The sequence below is a fragment of the Elaeis guineensis genome, chromosome 1 (genome assembly GCF_000442705.2).
Source record: "Elaeis guineensis isolate ETL-2024a chromosome 1, EG11, whole genome shotgun sequence".
Classification (NCBI taxonomy): Eukaryota; Viridiplantae; Streptophyta; class Magnoliopsida; order Arecales; family Arecaceae; genus Elaeis; species Elaeis guineensis.
This window is the reverse complement of record NC_025993.2, coordinates 2,680,198-2,696,585: the sequence shown is the minus strand read 5'-3', so window position 1 is coordinate 2,696,585 and position 16,388 is coordinate 2,680,198. Positions and strand designations below refer to the sequence as shown.

The window sequence follows — 16,388 nt, the reverse complement described above, 5'->3', positions numbered from 1 at the left end:
AAATCATCTATATTCATCCATATAATGAATGAATAATTGAGTAATACTTCATCAAGAGAACAACGTAAAATGAAAAGACAATAAGAATTTAAAAATATTGTTACGGTTATATCCTAAATTATTTATATTATTTTTATTATATTTTTAATTGATAATATTGTTACTACTATGTTTTAAACCAATGATGTTATCTTCGTAGGTGGCGATTAGCTCGAGTCACTTCAAAAAAATATTGGATATAAGATAGAATAAAAATTTGTTAATCTAAATCTCATCTCAATGGATCACAAATTCAGGCTCGATTTTGATTTTTTTTTTTTTTTTGATAGAAGATCATGATCATTTTATTAAAAGATAACTTAAGTCAATCTATAATATTAAATCAAGTTAAACGGATTAGGTGGTTAAGTATTACCATCCTTACCGTCAAACCCAAGGATAAATAACTAATGAGGTGTTTTTTAGTTTTAATGAAAAATAAGTCTCTTCCCCGTCTGCATATCATCTATCGATCCATATAAATCAAGATCCCACTGTTTTTTCCGCCTACGACGCGGTTATAATACTTTTCTGGAAAAGAAAAAAATAGTTAAAGCGGTTGTGAGTCGCGAAAAGAAACGGTGAGGACGCTCGTTATTCGGAATGGACCTTCTTCCCCCCTAAACCCTAATTCCAAACCAAATTTCTCGAAGAACCACCGCTTGAAATCCTCGTCGAAGCTCCCATAGTCTATGGCTTCGACTCGTCTTGCTTGAGGGGCTCTCGAAAGGATCAAAAAGCGTTTTTTGCCCTTTTTCTGAACCACAAATGGTTTGGGATTTTTTGATCAATTGAACAGCAAGGAGAAGGAAAGATAGAGATTCATTGTCGTGCGGATTACTTGCAAGATGCGGCTTGGGCTGATTTCGTGGATGAATAGGAGAGTGGTCGATCCTCTCTTACAAATTGTCAGAAAGTAATATTTCCCTCATATACCGCTTATTTCCTTATTTGTTTGGAGATTGGATGAGAAATGGAAACCCTTTTCCCCATCGTTTTCGGCTATTGATTTCATTTCTCCTTTTCAAACATGGGAAAACATCGTTTTTCTATGTTTTATTTCAGTTATTACACAAAATAGATGATATTTCATCTAAATTTCACTTGAAATTGAAGATGTAGCTGAGAAATTATGGATGATGTTTTTCCTGTAGGGGTGCTGAACCAAAGCAATTGGCATTTTCTGCTGCTCTTGGAACTACATTGGGATTGTTCCCAATATGTGGTATGGATATTGCTTACAATCATACCTATCTGTAATTCTGTCTCTTTTTGTATTTATGTGATCATTGATGTTTATTTGGGCGAAGGTTGAGCCTTCTGTTGGTTGCCTTTTGCAGTCTGGATGCTTAGATATATAAAAACCTGAATTTTTTGTGATGATACTAGTTTGCTATGATCAAGATGTAAATTTCATGGTTATTTTGGCTGATCCATTGGGTGAGGGGTGCAGTTCTAGAGTCTGTTGATACGTGCATTATTATCTGTGGGGCTCGTTTGTAGGAGACCAGATATTATGCTTAGTTACGTTTGGCCAATCTTCATATAATGGATTGAATTGCTTCCACATTCTCTGACACAGTTTTTTTCTCTGGATTAATCTAATGTAATAGCCATTACTGTAAGTGGGTGACTTTGGATGAGTTTCATCAGTGTGCAGGCTAGTAGTTCATACAATATTAGATATGAACTTCCTTGTTTCATCATGTTGAAGAGGTGTAAATAAGGTGGCATTCCATTTATTAGTGCTTTTAAATGAAAACATTGGATGACCTAGAAGTTTGCAAAGTTTTTTGTGAAAAATAACCATCAATTTATCTACATCTACAAACAGATTACATAAAAATTTAAAAAAAGACTGATCAGCTTTGATCTGTTAATCAGTAGTTTTATTATTGGTTCTGTTTAGCTGAACCAGATTAATAATGTCTATCAGCAATCCGAAGCTGCAATATTTTGAGTGAGCAGGAGGGGAACAAGCCTTCCTTGTTTTCATTGATAGAATGAAATAAAGCACCATAAGAAAATTTAGGAAGGAGGGGAAATATTGCTTGTTTGGTGCAAAGTTTTGAGTACAACAACAATTTGCAAAGAATCAGGAAAATGACAGGATTAGGTTGAACCTACATTACCTGTTACTTGCACCCAGCATCTGGAAATTGGTACTCATATGACGTTTCGATATGGATCAGTAAATAGAAATTCTTAAATATGAGAAGGATCGAGCACTTAACATATTTACTTGCACTAATTCTATTACCCAATTCAATGTAACATAGAATTGATGGCATACCTTGACAATAGCATATTAAGCCTCAGATGATTGAACTGGAATTGTTAAATTGCTAGACATGGATGAAACAATCATGGTATCCATAGAGTTAAGTTGCTCTCAAATTTATTTAAATAGAACTTACATGACATTTTATATAACCAACATTTAGGTCCTATCAATGTGAAACGGCTATTTTTTGTTTTTTTACCATAGCCACTGAATTAACAGTGGACTGCAGCTTGACTCTATGGATTTTGTTGCCATGCTTCAGTGTGTTGCTATGGTTTATAAAGATTTTATTTTTTGAGAAAGTTGTTGGTCCTCTTTCGATGTTACAACCTATGTGAAGAAGTAAGAACATCATGCAACTTGATGTTCACGAAACATGCACATGTGCACATATATGTGCAAACTGTACGCATTTTTACCTGTAATTCTGATTCAAGTAAATGTGTTTGAGTTTGACATGGGTTTTTGTCAATGACAGGGGTCACTGTGTTTCTTTGTGGATTGGCTATTGCAGTACTTAGAAGTCGTTGTCATGCTCCAACAGTAATGCTAGCTAACTTTATAGCTACTCCGATTGAGTTGAGGTAATTCATAATTATTTTTGAGAACTTATCATCACTAATTATGTTTTGTTCATGTACTTGCTGACTAAGAAATAGCAATGTTCTTAAGTTAAAATTGTGTTGATTGTTCAGTGTCTTCTGTGTATCCATTGACAATTATACTGTAGAGCTTTAGATAAATTCTTTTAACCATATAGAGCATGGCTTTGCATTATGTTGATATATCCATTCTATAAGCAGTGAGCTGTATGATTACACATGAATGTGAATATTGGTGAATCTTCATTATTCTGTTGAATGATTCAACAAGTTTGTAATAAAATAGGAATATTTTATGATTGCAAAAATGTAATCTTGTCTAACTTTATAAGTTTTGTATCATCATTCCAACATAGCAAGGCCAGACCCTCTGCCATCAAGTCAAAAGAGAAAACAAGTATTCTTCATCTGTTCCCCACTATGAGAAAAACAAAGATGTTACAAGCTCTTCAAGCCTTTCAGTTCACATGGAGGTGTTGTTGAGGAAAGCTTATGCAAATTTATCCTGTTGCTCTAGCAAAGATATTATGGATATGACCAATAAATTATATGAGTCCTCCATGACCTTATCTTAGAGGGAGGACCTTGGATAGTAAGGTTGCTTCACTGGACCTCGGTATCATGGGTTCAAAACGCAGAAGCAGCCTCACCATACAAGCAAGCAAGGTTGTATGCATTTGATTCTCCCCAATCCCCGTAATGGCAGGAGCCTGGCACATTTGGATGCCATTTTCACACCATGACCTACTTGATGCACGTTGTATGCTTTCATGCATAAATTTCTTCTGTATTGTTTCATCCATGTTTCTTAACATTGAACATCATTACCATATGACAATGGTTCTGCAAGTACACATTTTATCTTGTGAGATGCAAATAACAAATAGATGATGTTTGTCTTGTCCTTTTACCAAATTTATATGCTTTCCGTATCAAATTTTATGAGATTCTTGGTGCCTCGGTTACTAAGGTGGAGGAAGGTGTGGCTATTGAAATGGCAAGAAAGGTGATTACCTTGTTATATGTTTGATAAGGAATAACTAATGATTTATCAGCTTCTAGCTATGGTCAAATTAAGTTTTTATCGATGCTAATATATGGTGGTATTTGATAATTATCTAGTACATTCATGGTCTTAGGGTAGGGAGTCGCTAATACAATTGATGCTTTAAGATATATAAATCAGCAACCATAACAACAAGAGATTTACATAAAAGAACTGGGTGTTTTTTCATTTTCAAGAAGTGCAACTCAACTCTACTAAGCCTTAATCTCAAACTAGTTGGGGTTGGCTACATGAATCCTTTTCCTCCATTCTGCTTGATTTAGGGCCACACTTTCTGAAATGTGTTGAGATATCAAGTCCTTCCTTACTATTTCATCCCCTATGATTTTCAGTCTATCTTTATCCCTCTCTATTCATTATACACATATGTAATATCTCCTTCATACTAGTGCACCCCTCAGCTTGAAGAAGTGCGACATGAAAAAGTTGAATTTTAGCTAATTATGATGCAAATGACATAATATCATATTCTAAAGAAAAAGATAGTTATAGGCATGTCACTTCATTCCTTGGACTACACATCGAGATCTCATATTTTATATTTAATCCCGTGATGATGTTCAATAATTTTGGGTGGATTTTTGTCTCTTTTCTCAAAGATACAATGATGCAATCTCACCACTAAGGAAAATTCTGGACTGTAATCAAATGTATAGAGGTTTTTCTAATTCATAAGTTTTGAAGCAATGTTTAAATCCTAGCGGGATGGGTGTGTGTTGGCCATCATGTTCCGTTCCTTGAGAAGATGGACTTGAAGGGGGTGGCACTATCAAACCCATCCACGTGAGGAAAGAAGAAGAATGAGAAGAAATAAAGGAAACAAGAAGAAATGGAAAGAAAGGTAGGAAGGAAAAAAAGAAAAGAAGGAATGAAGAAGAAAAATGAAAGAAATGAAGGAAGGATGGAAGAAGAAAAAGGAAAGAAAGAAAGGAAGGGGAAGAAAGGAAAGAAATGAAGAAAAGAAGGAAGGAAAGAAAGAAGAGGAAAAAGGAAAGAAAGGATAAGAAGAAAGGAAGGAAACAAGGAGAAAGGGAAGGAAAGAAGGAAAGAGGAAAGGAAGAAAGGAAGAAGAAAAGAAAAGAGAGATAGGCAAGAGGGAAGAAAGGAAGTAAAGAAGAAAAAGAAACAAAGAAGAAAAGAAGGAAAGAAAGCAAAGACAACAGGGAGAGAGATAGGGGGTACCTACTGAGATGCTTAACAGGAATGGCCTTCAGGATGGGGCAGGATAGCAAGGTGTCACATTCCATGGAGAAACCGGAACACCCTTATCCCATGGGATTTAAAACTTTGTTTTGAAGGTGATTAACTATCAATACCTCAATTTACAAGTATTGTTTGAAGGTAACTAAGTCTACCAAATTTCTTCTCAGTGAAATTCATTTCTTCATTAATTAATATTTCTGTTTCCATTCTTGGGTAAAACAAAGGATATTCTTGTAAAGAATGACTTTTGTTTTCTTTGAAAAAATTACCTAAAATGATTTTATTTGGTCCATGAGATTGAAGATTTATTTTACCAAGGAACAACACACCTAACAGCAGCATGTGCTGGCTTAAAGATGGTCATTGTTTTGGCTACAAAAGACAGTCATTCTGTGAGAGACCTAGTAGAAACAATTTAAATACAAGGAGAAATTGTTACTGCTCTTAATGCAGGCAAACTGCTCATCCTTTTTCTCTGTCTCTTTTTTTTTGGAGGGGGGGACTGGGGAGATAAAACTGCTCATTCAGGAACCTTGCTGCATGCTAGATCCATATTGTGCAAGAACATTGGCATGTCATTTGCTGTGTACTGTACAAGAATGAAGAAGCTACTTCATCTCAGAAGCAATATCCTACTCGTATCCACATAAAGGCTTTTCAAGACCCACAAAATTTGTAAAGCACACTCTATCTTGAATCTTTGCCTGATCTTGGAAACCTTTCCATATTTTTCCCAAAAATACAGAAAAAAATCAACTTAAGATTGGAACAGAACCATAACTGAAATAAATCCATGTCGCAATGTAATCAGTGCATACCCAATTTATCATGGTGTGTGGTTGTAACTTAACTAATCGCTTCATGCATGCTTAATATTTCAGACATAACTGCCTGCAGTAGATGAGAATTATTTTTTTCCAAAAACAACACTGGTATCTGGATATTGTCAATTCATGAATTAGTTTTATTTACCATCCACTCTAGATGTGATCTACTATTTCATGTTTATTATCACATTTGGACTAACATTCACATTGTTTACAGCCTGGTAATACCGTTTTTGCGCTTGGGAGAATTTATTTCTCATGGCCCCCACTTTGCTTTAACATCTGACGCATTGAAAAGGGTGTTGACTGGCCAAGCCTCAAGAGAAGTATTAGTTTCTGTATATCATGCGGTTGGTTCCTGCACTTGTTAGATAACTTTATGAAACCTTCTTATTTAACTAAAAGTTCCACTGCAATACTTGTCAGGATAATTGCGCAATTAAAATATGTTTCTGTATAAGTAGTTTCATCTGACTTCTAGTGTGGGGTTGTTCTACCATCCCTGTTCCATAGCATATTATATCACAGTATCAGCTGAAAATTTGGGTTTTTTCACAATTGAGGAAAACTGATAAAATTAATTGAAATTACTAAATATGGAAAAATCTGTAATTTCTGCATGCATGAGAAAAATATTAAACCGAAAATAGGATAGATTGAATATTTGATAATCCTTGGTAATGCTTTCTCTTCATGGTCATGTTGATAGAAACACCTGCAAAGGGTCGGCAACTAGTACGTACTGTTGCACGGCCACCATACTGCAATTCACATAATGGGCTTTTGCTTAACTGAACCTCACATAGAAGGCAGTCCATGTTCTGTGCATGTAGTTCACATGATCCTTCATGGTAACTGCTAGAGCTAGAATTGATATCAAGAAACCTGAATACTGCAAATGCTAGCTGTGATATAACTGACAGCATCAATAACAATAATATGAGATAAATTTCAAGATACAACACGGAGAAAACCTTGTATGTTACAATAAAATAGTGAGCCTGTCATATAGTGGGTTGGCTGGCTTGCTTTGGGCTGAATCAAATGGCAATTTTCCTGTTTCTGAAAATTAACAAATTTTGTGTAGATTGAGATATAAATTTAAAGAACAAATAAAAATATGTTTCATCCCAAGGAAATCTCTTATATCGATGCCACTTAATAATATACTTGAGTTACATCCATAAATTTATATGGTCATATGCACAATGGCATCACCTGATATAAAAACATTATGTTCTTGATTCTCCTCCGCATGGTCGTTGAAAAAATTTACATTGTATGCCAGAGATGTCAAGGAGCTTGTTATATGGATGAACATTAAATCACAGGGTCTATAGATTTTCAGGAGGTTGCCAATATATCAAATGTAAAAAGTAGCCAACTAGATTTTTACAGTTTCACTTTGCTAGCTATGTGGTAGAATTTGTGTAAGAGTTATCAGCATCAGCTTCATGCATTTACCCTGCATCAACAAATTAATTTCATGCATTATATGGCAAGTTAATCGGATAATTATATAACAAAGTGCCTCATGCCAATACTGTTGCTCGGCTTTAAGAATCCTCCCTTGCTATTTGCCCCCAGTTGAGGACTACATTGTCTATCCACACTAGCCTTTCTGAATTCCTCACTGTCATTTGAAGAAATTAGAGCCCCTTTCATTGGCCTCAAATCTTCATGCACATGCTCTTGGCATCTAATTTGTTCCTACACCACCTCAGCAAATATGCATTTCCTATCCTTGTTTTACCTCAAATATACCACTTTTATCCTCCAACAATCTTCTTTATTTGCTAACAACTAATGCATACAATATCGAGGAATTTGTTGCTAAAAGTTTTGCAAGAACCCAACAGGGCAGGTTGCTAATAGATAGTTTATTATCATCAACGGGGATGTGACGTTATAGGTCATTATCATCAACAGCAAGTAATAGACAGTATAACCTTATTTCTTTGACTTTTTTCTCTTTTTCCTCCTCATCTTTAGTCCATTAGTCATTGCTTATGTTCTGTGATGCTGATCTAAGTAGATCATGTCAAACCTTTTCTTGCAGCTGTTAGGCTGGATTGTTGCGGCTCCTTTCATCCTTGGTGCCCTTGATGTGGTCTTCATACCATGTTTCAGTTATTTGGTCCGAAGGTTCAGTCCTGTACCATCAAGTCCACCGACTCTCCTACATTCCCTCTCTGAGGTCAAGATCAAGGTAAGGGATGTCTAGTTTCTCCAGTGTGGAGTGACTCCCTCTGTATATTAACCCTTTAAGAGGACACCTGGACATGCTTCTTGATATTCCAACAAGAAAGTGGTTCTTATATTCTTGAGTGCTCCAACTTGAAATTTTCCATAAATGACAACAAGGAGGCCTCGATTCAGATGTAAGCTTTAGGTATTGTTACTTCTCTTTTTAAGATGGCTGGATCAAAATACTGTCTGGATTCTAATTCTAGAACCATGAAAGTTTTTGGGACTAGTGCCTGGACTGGAGTTGAGATGGTATGGAGATGAGCCTATAGTGATCCAGACTTGCTAATTGGTGATTCCAGCCAGAGTTCTAGAAAAGACCTGACACTACCACATTGGGACCCATCAAAGTCCAACACTGATCACACCAAATCAGCAAATACGCCAGCTCCTTGACCAATTTACTTTTTACCAACCTGTCATGGTCTGATTCTCTCTAACAAATGTGGAAAAGAAAGGCAAAAATCAGAATCTGCTTCTTGTTGGATAATTTGTAACCTGAGTTGATAATCCACTGTTTGATGATTCATGTATTTTTCTGAATCTTGTTCTAAACTGTTGACTGTCTGGAGCTTGTTCCAACTTGGATATGCTTTGATGAGCAAGACTTCTTTGTTGACTATAACATTGGCCATACTTTCGAGAAGATAAACATTGGCCTGCACTAATCTGTACTTAACAACCTAACCCCCATATATGGTGCTTAAAATCTGGGTTTATACTAATTCAAAGATAGTTTCTGCAAAAATGTAGCAGCGTCCTTCGATAAAATAGAACAAATTCATGAAAATGGTATTGCCAAAATGGACATGGTGAAAAATCCAGGAGAAGTGGATGCTGGCGCCCATTCAGGACTTTGGTTTGTAGTATAGTTTGAGGACATTCTAGAACAGTACCATGTTTCAAGTTTAACAAATGAGCAATGAAGAATGTTGATCAGTGTGCCCAATGACTTGTTTCTTTTAGCCTTGTAGTTTGGACAGAAGCTGTTTGCTTGCTTAGGACCAGACTATTTCCTATAACCAATTTAATTCTTTGTTTCTTGGTCTTATTGCAGCATTAAGATCGTGACTTAAGACTGACCTTTATTTACTTGCTGGTGTCTCATTAAGTTCTGGCAAGCAGTCTTTTACCGGGATAGACATGTTATTATCATGCAAATGTCCTCGTGGACAAAAATACTTTTATTTATTTATTTATTTATTGTGTGTGTGTTTTGGTGTTGGTGGATGGGGATCGCTTGATGTGCCCCCAAGCTTGATTTAAAGATAGAGGAACGTGCAATTAAAGCATATTGTGGAACAAACATCATATGGTACAGGCACTATAGGCCATCATATGGGATGGGCCTAGTTTTATGTCATGGATTTTTTTTTTTTTTTTTTTTTTGCATCTCAAAGAAGAAATCTGAAGTTAAATAGAGAGTAAATTTTTTAATTAATGGAGTTTGTTAGTTTCATAACTGAAATAATAAAAAAAAGAGAAATATAAGGGCATGTCTAAAAGAGATCATTGTTCATATGCTATTTCTTTGTCATAAAGTCTCTTCAATCTGTTATCTTCTTCATCAAGCCATATTTTCTACCCATAAGGTTTTCTTTTCGAGTTTCTTTCTTCTCTTTTAAATTCTACATGTCATCTTTTCTATCTATGAAGTCTTTCTCGAGTTCTTTTTTTTTCTTCTAAATTTTTCTTTTCTAAGATCTTTACATCTAAAAGTTTACGGAAACTATGCATTATTTTATATAGAGGTGTGTATTGGGATATCAGACTGTGTATCATTTTACCTAAAGGTGTGTATTAGGATGTTAGATGCATATTTTGTTAGATATGTATTAACTGATTATATACTATGTGCTGGTAGATATTAAATTCGGTAAACTATGTATCAATTTATCTGTATGTGTATTGGATCGTTATTGAGTATATACCAAAAAAGTTTATAGTATGTATCAGTAAGCCGTCTAATATGTATCATTTGCTCATGTACTGTGTACTAATAAGTGCTATATTTTAAAAATTGTATATCGCTTTACCTAAATATGTATATTGGGATATCGGATGAATATTTTATTAGATGTATATCAATTAGTCATACTCTGTATACTGATGAATATTAAGCTCGGTAAACTATGTATCAATTTAGCTGTAGGTATATATTGGACTGTTGCTGGATGTGTAACAAAAAAGTTTACAATATATATTACCAATTATATATATAGTGTGTATTATATGGTCATATAGTATGTATCGTTAAAAATTTTGTATTGAAAATAAAGAAGGAAGAGAATGTATTAATCACAGGACAAATAACTTCGTTAGTATAATTATTTTTTTTTAACTTTTAGACTTATTCTTTAAGAAAAAAGTAGCATGAAATTAGATCCATATGATTTTTGTTACATATTGTGTGTGATGGATAGATATCACATGATTATCTTCTCGAGCTTAATTTAAAGATGGAGAGATCTGGGAAGGATACCGAGGTTAACATCCTTGAACCCCATCAAGGTATCTAAGGTTCTTTGATAAAGTCAAATTTCAAAAGCCTTGTTTTGGATGAGAGTAATCGAGAAGGAAATTGGGAAAGCACTGGCCTGAGCAGTAGTGCTATTCCAGCGATGTGTAGTTTCTTCCAAGGAACAACCGATGTTGCAATCATCAATTTAATTAAGATGTACGACATACTTATCCTTGCATGTTTATGTTATACTAACCAAAAAATTATTGACTCCATGATGAGGATAGAACCGGTCTCTATGCCTGCAATTTTTTATTCCTATACTATAAAGCGGATATAAATTTGAGTTATCATCGTGAGTTTGGGGTATAAACTATGCATTCTAGATGAACACAAGAACAAGCAATCCTGCAACCTAAACTTATAGAAACAATTATTTATATCATGTACTATTATTAAGCTAATATTGATAATGAAAATAATTAATATTGATAATGAAAATCTTGTATCATCCTTAATATTGATAAACCTCAAAATAATTAATGATATGCTCATATTTAGCCGGTCTATCTTGCACAACTTGAAGTGGAAAGTCTCCAAAGTCACCATTCGTCCTTTCTCAAGCAAAGAGGTTACTCATTCTAGGCCCCTTTTTTTCGCATAAAATTCAAAGCCATCCAATAATGCAACATTAGAAAACTAAGCATGTTAATACAAATGGAATCTCCATTACTTATTGGTATGCATAGATTGACTTGGTTCATTCCTCTCATTTTCTCATTCAGTGTCATATCATTTGATATTTTCAACCATTCATGCTTATCTCACTAACATGTGGTTAACCAATGCACCACGAAAGATAAAAACAATGGAGATATGAAAGATCATTAATGAATCTGAGTATGATATAGAAAAATTAAATAATAAATGAATTTGGCAGTTTCTCTAGATGTTTTGTGCAACTATTATATAAGTTAATGTATTTAAAAAATAAATCTCAAACGGTTGCAATAGATTTTATAGTACTTTTTCTCTTTTTCTTCGTACAATACTCTTTCCTCTATTCCTATGCTAGGAAGTATGCTAGCACCTTATTCCTATCTTATAGGTTTTTTTTTTTTTTTTTTTCCTTCAAAACCACAACAAAAGGCAATTAGCATAAAAAATATCTAGACATAGACAAAACTTATGAAATAAAATTCATATAAAGCATCTAGAAAAAGAGTATGTTGTCCTACTCCCTAGGAGATAATTAAAAGGAGTAGATATGTTAACATAAGATATAGTCGACAATATAACCATCACTTTGACAGTGTAAAATGTGACATGGTGAAGTTTGCTCAGAACATAGAGTGGGAAAAAAAAAAAAAAAAGAGAACCAATTGTTCAAAGCAATTTCAGAATATGGAAATTTTAACCTATGCTGGCTGCAAGCGATTGTTAAATGAATCTAAACTTGAGCCAACATCCATCTATTGATAATTTGATTGAATCAATAGACAAGCAATTTGATTTAAGGAAAATGTTTGTGGCGCTGACTCTTTCCCCACCTAATGCTGGTTTGACAAGTTCATGGGTATGAAGCAGGCTCCCCGCGACATTAAATTAGAGTAGTTTCGATCATCTTTAGAACCACGTAGCACTACAATTTCTTAGCAAGTTGATGGTCCCAACTTTCATCCATGTCTATGCTACCTTACCTGACAAGAACGCATTCTCAATTATTATTTGCTTTAACCAATTTATTAAAAAAAAAAAGTAATTCTAGAAAGATTCTAAAGTCAGTCTGTTGAAGGAGTTTGCTCTTTATTACCTGCCAATGACCACCAGGGCCTAGAGGCAATGGTACAACTTTTAAGATATAAAAATAACATAACCACGTGAAAAATTCGTATCTAGGTATCTTATTCCAAATCAGCTAATTAAAAGCAACGGCAATGGATCAAGGTAGGGATTATATCTATGGTGCGAAAGGAGGGTTCACTATCATTTTTAATGAATCTACTATTGGATCGCAGAATGATGACTTTGAGATTGATGCTATCATATGCATGAAGGAGTTCAGAGATGCTTAAAGATCTGTATAATGCACGATTCAATAGTCAACGTCACGAAAGAAGAACCATAATTCTTTAAAGATACAATCCAAACCCATAACATGAATTTTATGTAACTTTTTTTATTTTTTAATTTTAAACTCATTTTTTTTTGTTGATCATCAAGTGAATTCTCCCGAAAATCTGGACATCTAAATTGAAATATTCAATAGGCAGCCTATTGCCATCAATTTAAGAAAGACATTGAAGCTGCTTAGGCTGGCATCATATTTGCCAAATTGAGACTTGTCGAGGGAGACTCAGCCATTATGATTGCTTAACTTCGAGAGCAACCATTCAAGGCGAGGTTACATCCTCTTTTTTATGATATTTGGCACGTGACGAGGGATTATCTTTCTATCGATTTTCATCGTGTGTACCACAAAATCAACATCGGTGCTGACTGAATGATCTCTTATATGGTAGAGTATATTAAAAAGATCGTGTAGATCGATGCAGAGGAGATACTTCTAATCTTTTAAAAAAAAAAAAAATTAATATTTTTGAATGTATTTATATTAAAATTGTATGAATATTTTTATACTGTGTGAACTGGTCATAAACTCATGTCCACCTAACCAAGTTGGTAGGTACTTGCCACTACATTGACTCATTAATTCATTTCTCCTCCAACTGCAGGGTCAGCCCCAGTTGTTTGATACTTCGCTTGTTAGCCAATTACTTGCACAAAACCGGAAGGTATATAACATGTTATTCCTTTCACCATTCTACTTATAAGATAATGTGACCGGGTACGGACACAACCGGCACGAGTCTGCCTCTAGGGTTTTGGATTTGGGCCTCTTCAGCAATCCGAGCTTCCAAGCAAGCAATTGCGGTACTTCTTTCTCTAGATTCCTATCCATCTTTATTCTTGCTCAAAAACGCTAACTTCAATTTGATTCTTGAATCTTCCCTTCGAATTATTGCAATTAGGGTTTTTATTCTTATCAAAAGTGACTGTTTGGGGTTTATATTGGATTCTGAATCTGGTATACCCCAAACCAAATCTTGTATAAAATCTTGTGAGTAGATTATCGAATCTAAGGAGTGATTCATGACCCGAAAGCTTAGGTTTTCCGAGCTTCTGATGGTAACCCAAATCCTTGGTGCAGCTGAGAACTTTGATGAATTCACGGCGGTCAAGGTCCCTGAGGCCTGCTTCATCTCATTGCAAATCCATGGAAGTAGAGATAGTAGAGCAGTCATCAACAACAAGTGATTCTTCTGTTAAGAACACGGTATACTGCTGTGTTGCTAAAGGGAGCAGAATTCTCTACTCTTATAACAGCAAAGACCGGGAGCTGGAAGCCCTGGCTGCCCTCTGCCTTGAGAATGCCCCGCCCTTCCACAGATGGTACTTCCACACTGTTGGGTCAAGAACTTTTGGTTACTTGATGGAAGGTGGATGCACCTATTTTGCCATCGTCGATCCTAGCTTGGGGAATTTGGAGATCCTTCGGTTCCTAAAGCACATGAAAGAAGGGTTCAAGAGAGTCTCAAAGAATGGTTTCCATGGTGAATTGGTGCCCATCATCCGCCAGTTGATCGCCTCATTGGAAAGAATGCCTCGACCAACAAATTCTGTTGATGCGAGTTTGGAGGGGGCTGAGTCGGTCGATGGTTCCTCTATGTCTGGAAAGACCCCTCTACTTGGAAATAACAAGCATGATAGGAGGAAGATGAAGGATAAAGAAGTTGAGAATGATGAAGTTTGTGAAGACCGTAGAAATGAAGGGGTAAAGATCCATATGCCACCAGAGCCGGCATGCAGTTTGTCATCACAGAAGAGCTCGAATTTAATGAGGGCTCAGACTCAGCAAATTGGACAGAGGTCGTGGTGGCGATATGTGAAAGTAGTTGTTGCTGCTGACATTATCCTTTGCATGATTTTGTTTGGTGTTTGGTTGGCCGTCTGCAAGGGTTTCCAGTGTATTTCAAGTAGTTAGTTAATTAGATTTGGAGAGCAAAGATAGCGCTAGAATTGGAAGCAAGCAACACTTTGTCAGATGTAATTCTGAAATGTTTACTTACTTAAGAAGAGATGGGCACAACAGAATTAGGAAGAAAAAATAGTTGGTATTTCTTGTGGCAAGTTTTAGAAAGAATGGATTGAGAGATTTACTTAGCAGTGTCAAGATTATTGAGATTTTTATATGTTGTGTTTTTTTTTCTCTCTTTTATGGGAGGTGTTATGTCTGCATTATTGACTGTTAATGCATATTTTTTTCATGCTTTTGTTTTGTGCACTTTATGAAAAGTTCTTGTTGTAAAAAGATAAGCACAATACGACATAGTACTAATCGTTTGCTTTTTTTATTTTATTTAGATTTTCTAATTGATTGAATTCATTTGTTTAAATTAATGTAATGTTATGAGTGGAAGGATAGTTTTTCAATTCACATTGTTCTAGTTTACTAGAATATGATCCGAAGCTACACATGCAATCTCATTAGCCCTCATTATGATTTGCAGATCTTTCTCATTTTATGATCTTGAATTAATCATACTTCATGTTTCAAAAATTTTGAAACTAGTAGCTGAGATTATTAAGAAGTGTTTGATTGTTAGAAAAGAGAGTTCAAAATGGGAGAATGTGAAATGACAGAGAAGAAAATCATGTATTGGATTAAAGAGTTGATTATAAGATGTAAATTATTTTATGAATTTTCAGTGCATAACCAAACATCAACATCATAACCTGTAATTTCAAAAAACGTACAAAATTACCAAAAGTTGTGAGTTTGTAGTATATCTAGCATCCTAAACTGAGCTCCTTGCAGTTTATTTTACCTTTTCTTATATGCCATAACTGAAGTTTCTATCCTTTATGGTCTGGAAGCTTTACATGATGTGCTTGCAGCTGCTCATGACCTACAAGTGGAAGTCAGTCATACACTTTGGAGACAAATGAAGTTCAATTTTTTCAACACCGTTGTTAATGACCTCTTTGTATTCATTAGAAACTTGCTGACCTTACATTCACTATCCACTTTTAAGGTGGTGATTCGTGATAGAGTTGCATAATTTTTTTCTGTTGCACTTCCACGTTTATATGATATCTGGATAGTGTTCTATTTTCTGATATCAGTGACCTTACTGCTGCTGCCACACCATAATTATAGATATGGAAGTACCTTCCTTCTGATCTGGATGTGGTAGACTGCTCTATCCATAACATGCTAGTTACCGGTCCTAGTTGGTAGGATCTAATTATTACCTCGTGTCTATAAACATCATCAAACTCCAAGGAATATACTTCTATTCTGGCTGCTTAGACCTGACCTCACCTATTTTTATCCTGGGGGTTTGCAGATTTTCTTTTCTTAATGCATTTGGAGCACAGGTGGCCCTTTGGTCTTTGAGGTGAATATGAGGACCACCATAGATTTCACTGATAATTTGATGTTCAAGATGTGAAAATAAGAAATAGCAAGAAAAACAATTAATTTGGTATTCTCAAAATCATGTTGCAGTACTGGTTACAGGTGAAGTTGATATAAGAATTTCTCTGGAATGGATTCCTTCCCAAGGACAAATTAGCCCTCTATCCTGGATTGGCC

General features: G+C 35.2%; 2 protein-coding genes across 2 annotated transcripts; both read left to right on the top strand.

The window, feature by feature from the left end:
- Positions 1-630: 630 nt before the first annotated feature.
- LOC105036275 (uncharacterized) lies at positions 631-8,341 on the top strand. Its single transcript, XM_010912038.2, has 5 exons — positions 631-955; positions 1,194-1,264; positions 2,802-2,907; positions 6,239-6,371; positions 8,081-8,341. The coding sequence occupies exons 1-5, from the start codon at positions 888-890 to the stop codon at positions 8,243-8,245; spliced, it is 543 nt and encodes a 180-aa protein (XP_010910340.1). The 5' UTR covers positions 631-887; the 3' UTR covers positions 8,246-8,341.
- Positions 8,342-13,528: 5,187 nt separating this feature from the next.
- LOC105036266 (phytolongin Phyl1.1) lies at positions 13,529-14,982 on the top strand. Its single transcript, XM_010912032.3, has 2 exons — positions 13,529-13,663; positions 13,941-14,982. The coding sequence occupies exon 2, from the start codon at positions 13,953-13,955 to the stop codon at positions 14,772-14,774; it is 822 nt and encodes a 273-aa protein (XP_010910334.1). The 5' UTR covers positions 13,529-13,663; positions 13,941-13,952; the 3' UTR covers positions 14,775-14,982.
- Positions 14,983-16,388: the final 1,406 nt, after the last annotated feature.

Coding starts and splice junctions, on each gene's coding strand:
- LOC105036275 (XM_010912038.2), top strand. CDS start 888: ATGCGGCTTGGGCTGATTTCGTGGATGAATAGGAGAGTGGTCGATCCT. Junction 956..1,193: donor CTCTTACAAATTGTCAGAAA/GTAATATTTCCC, acceptor TTTTTCCTGTAG/GGGTGCTGAACCAAAGCAAT. Junction 6,372..8,080: donor TAGTTTCTGTATATCATGCG/GTTGGTTCCTGC, acceptor CTTTTCTTGCAG/CTGTTAGGCTGGATTGTTGC.
- LOC105036266 (XM_010912032.3), top strand. CDS start 13,953: ATGAATTCACGGCGGTCAAGGTCCCTGAGGCCTGCTTCATCTCATTGC.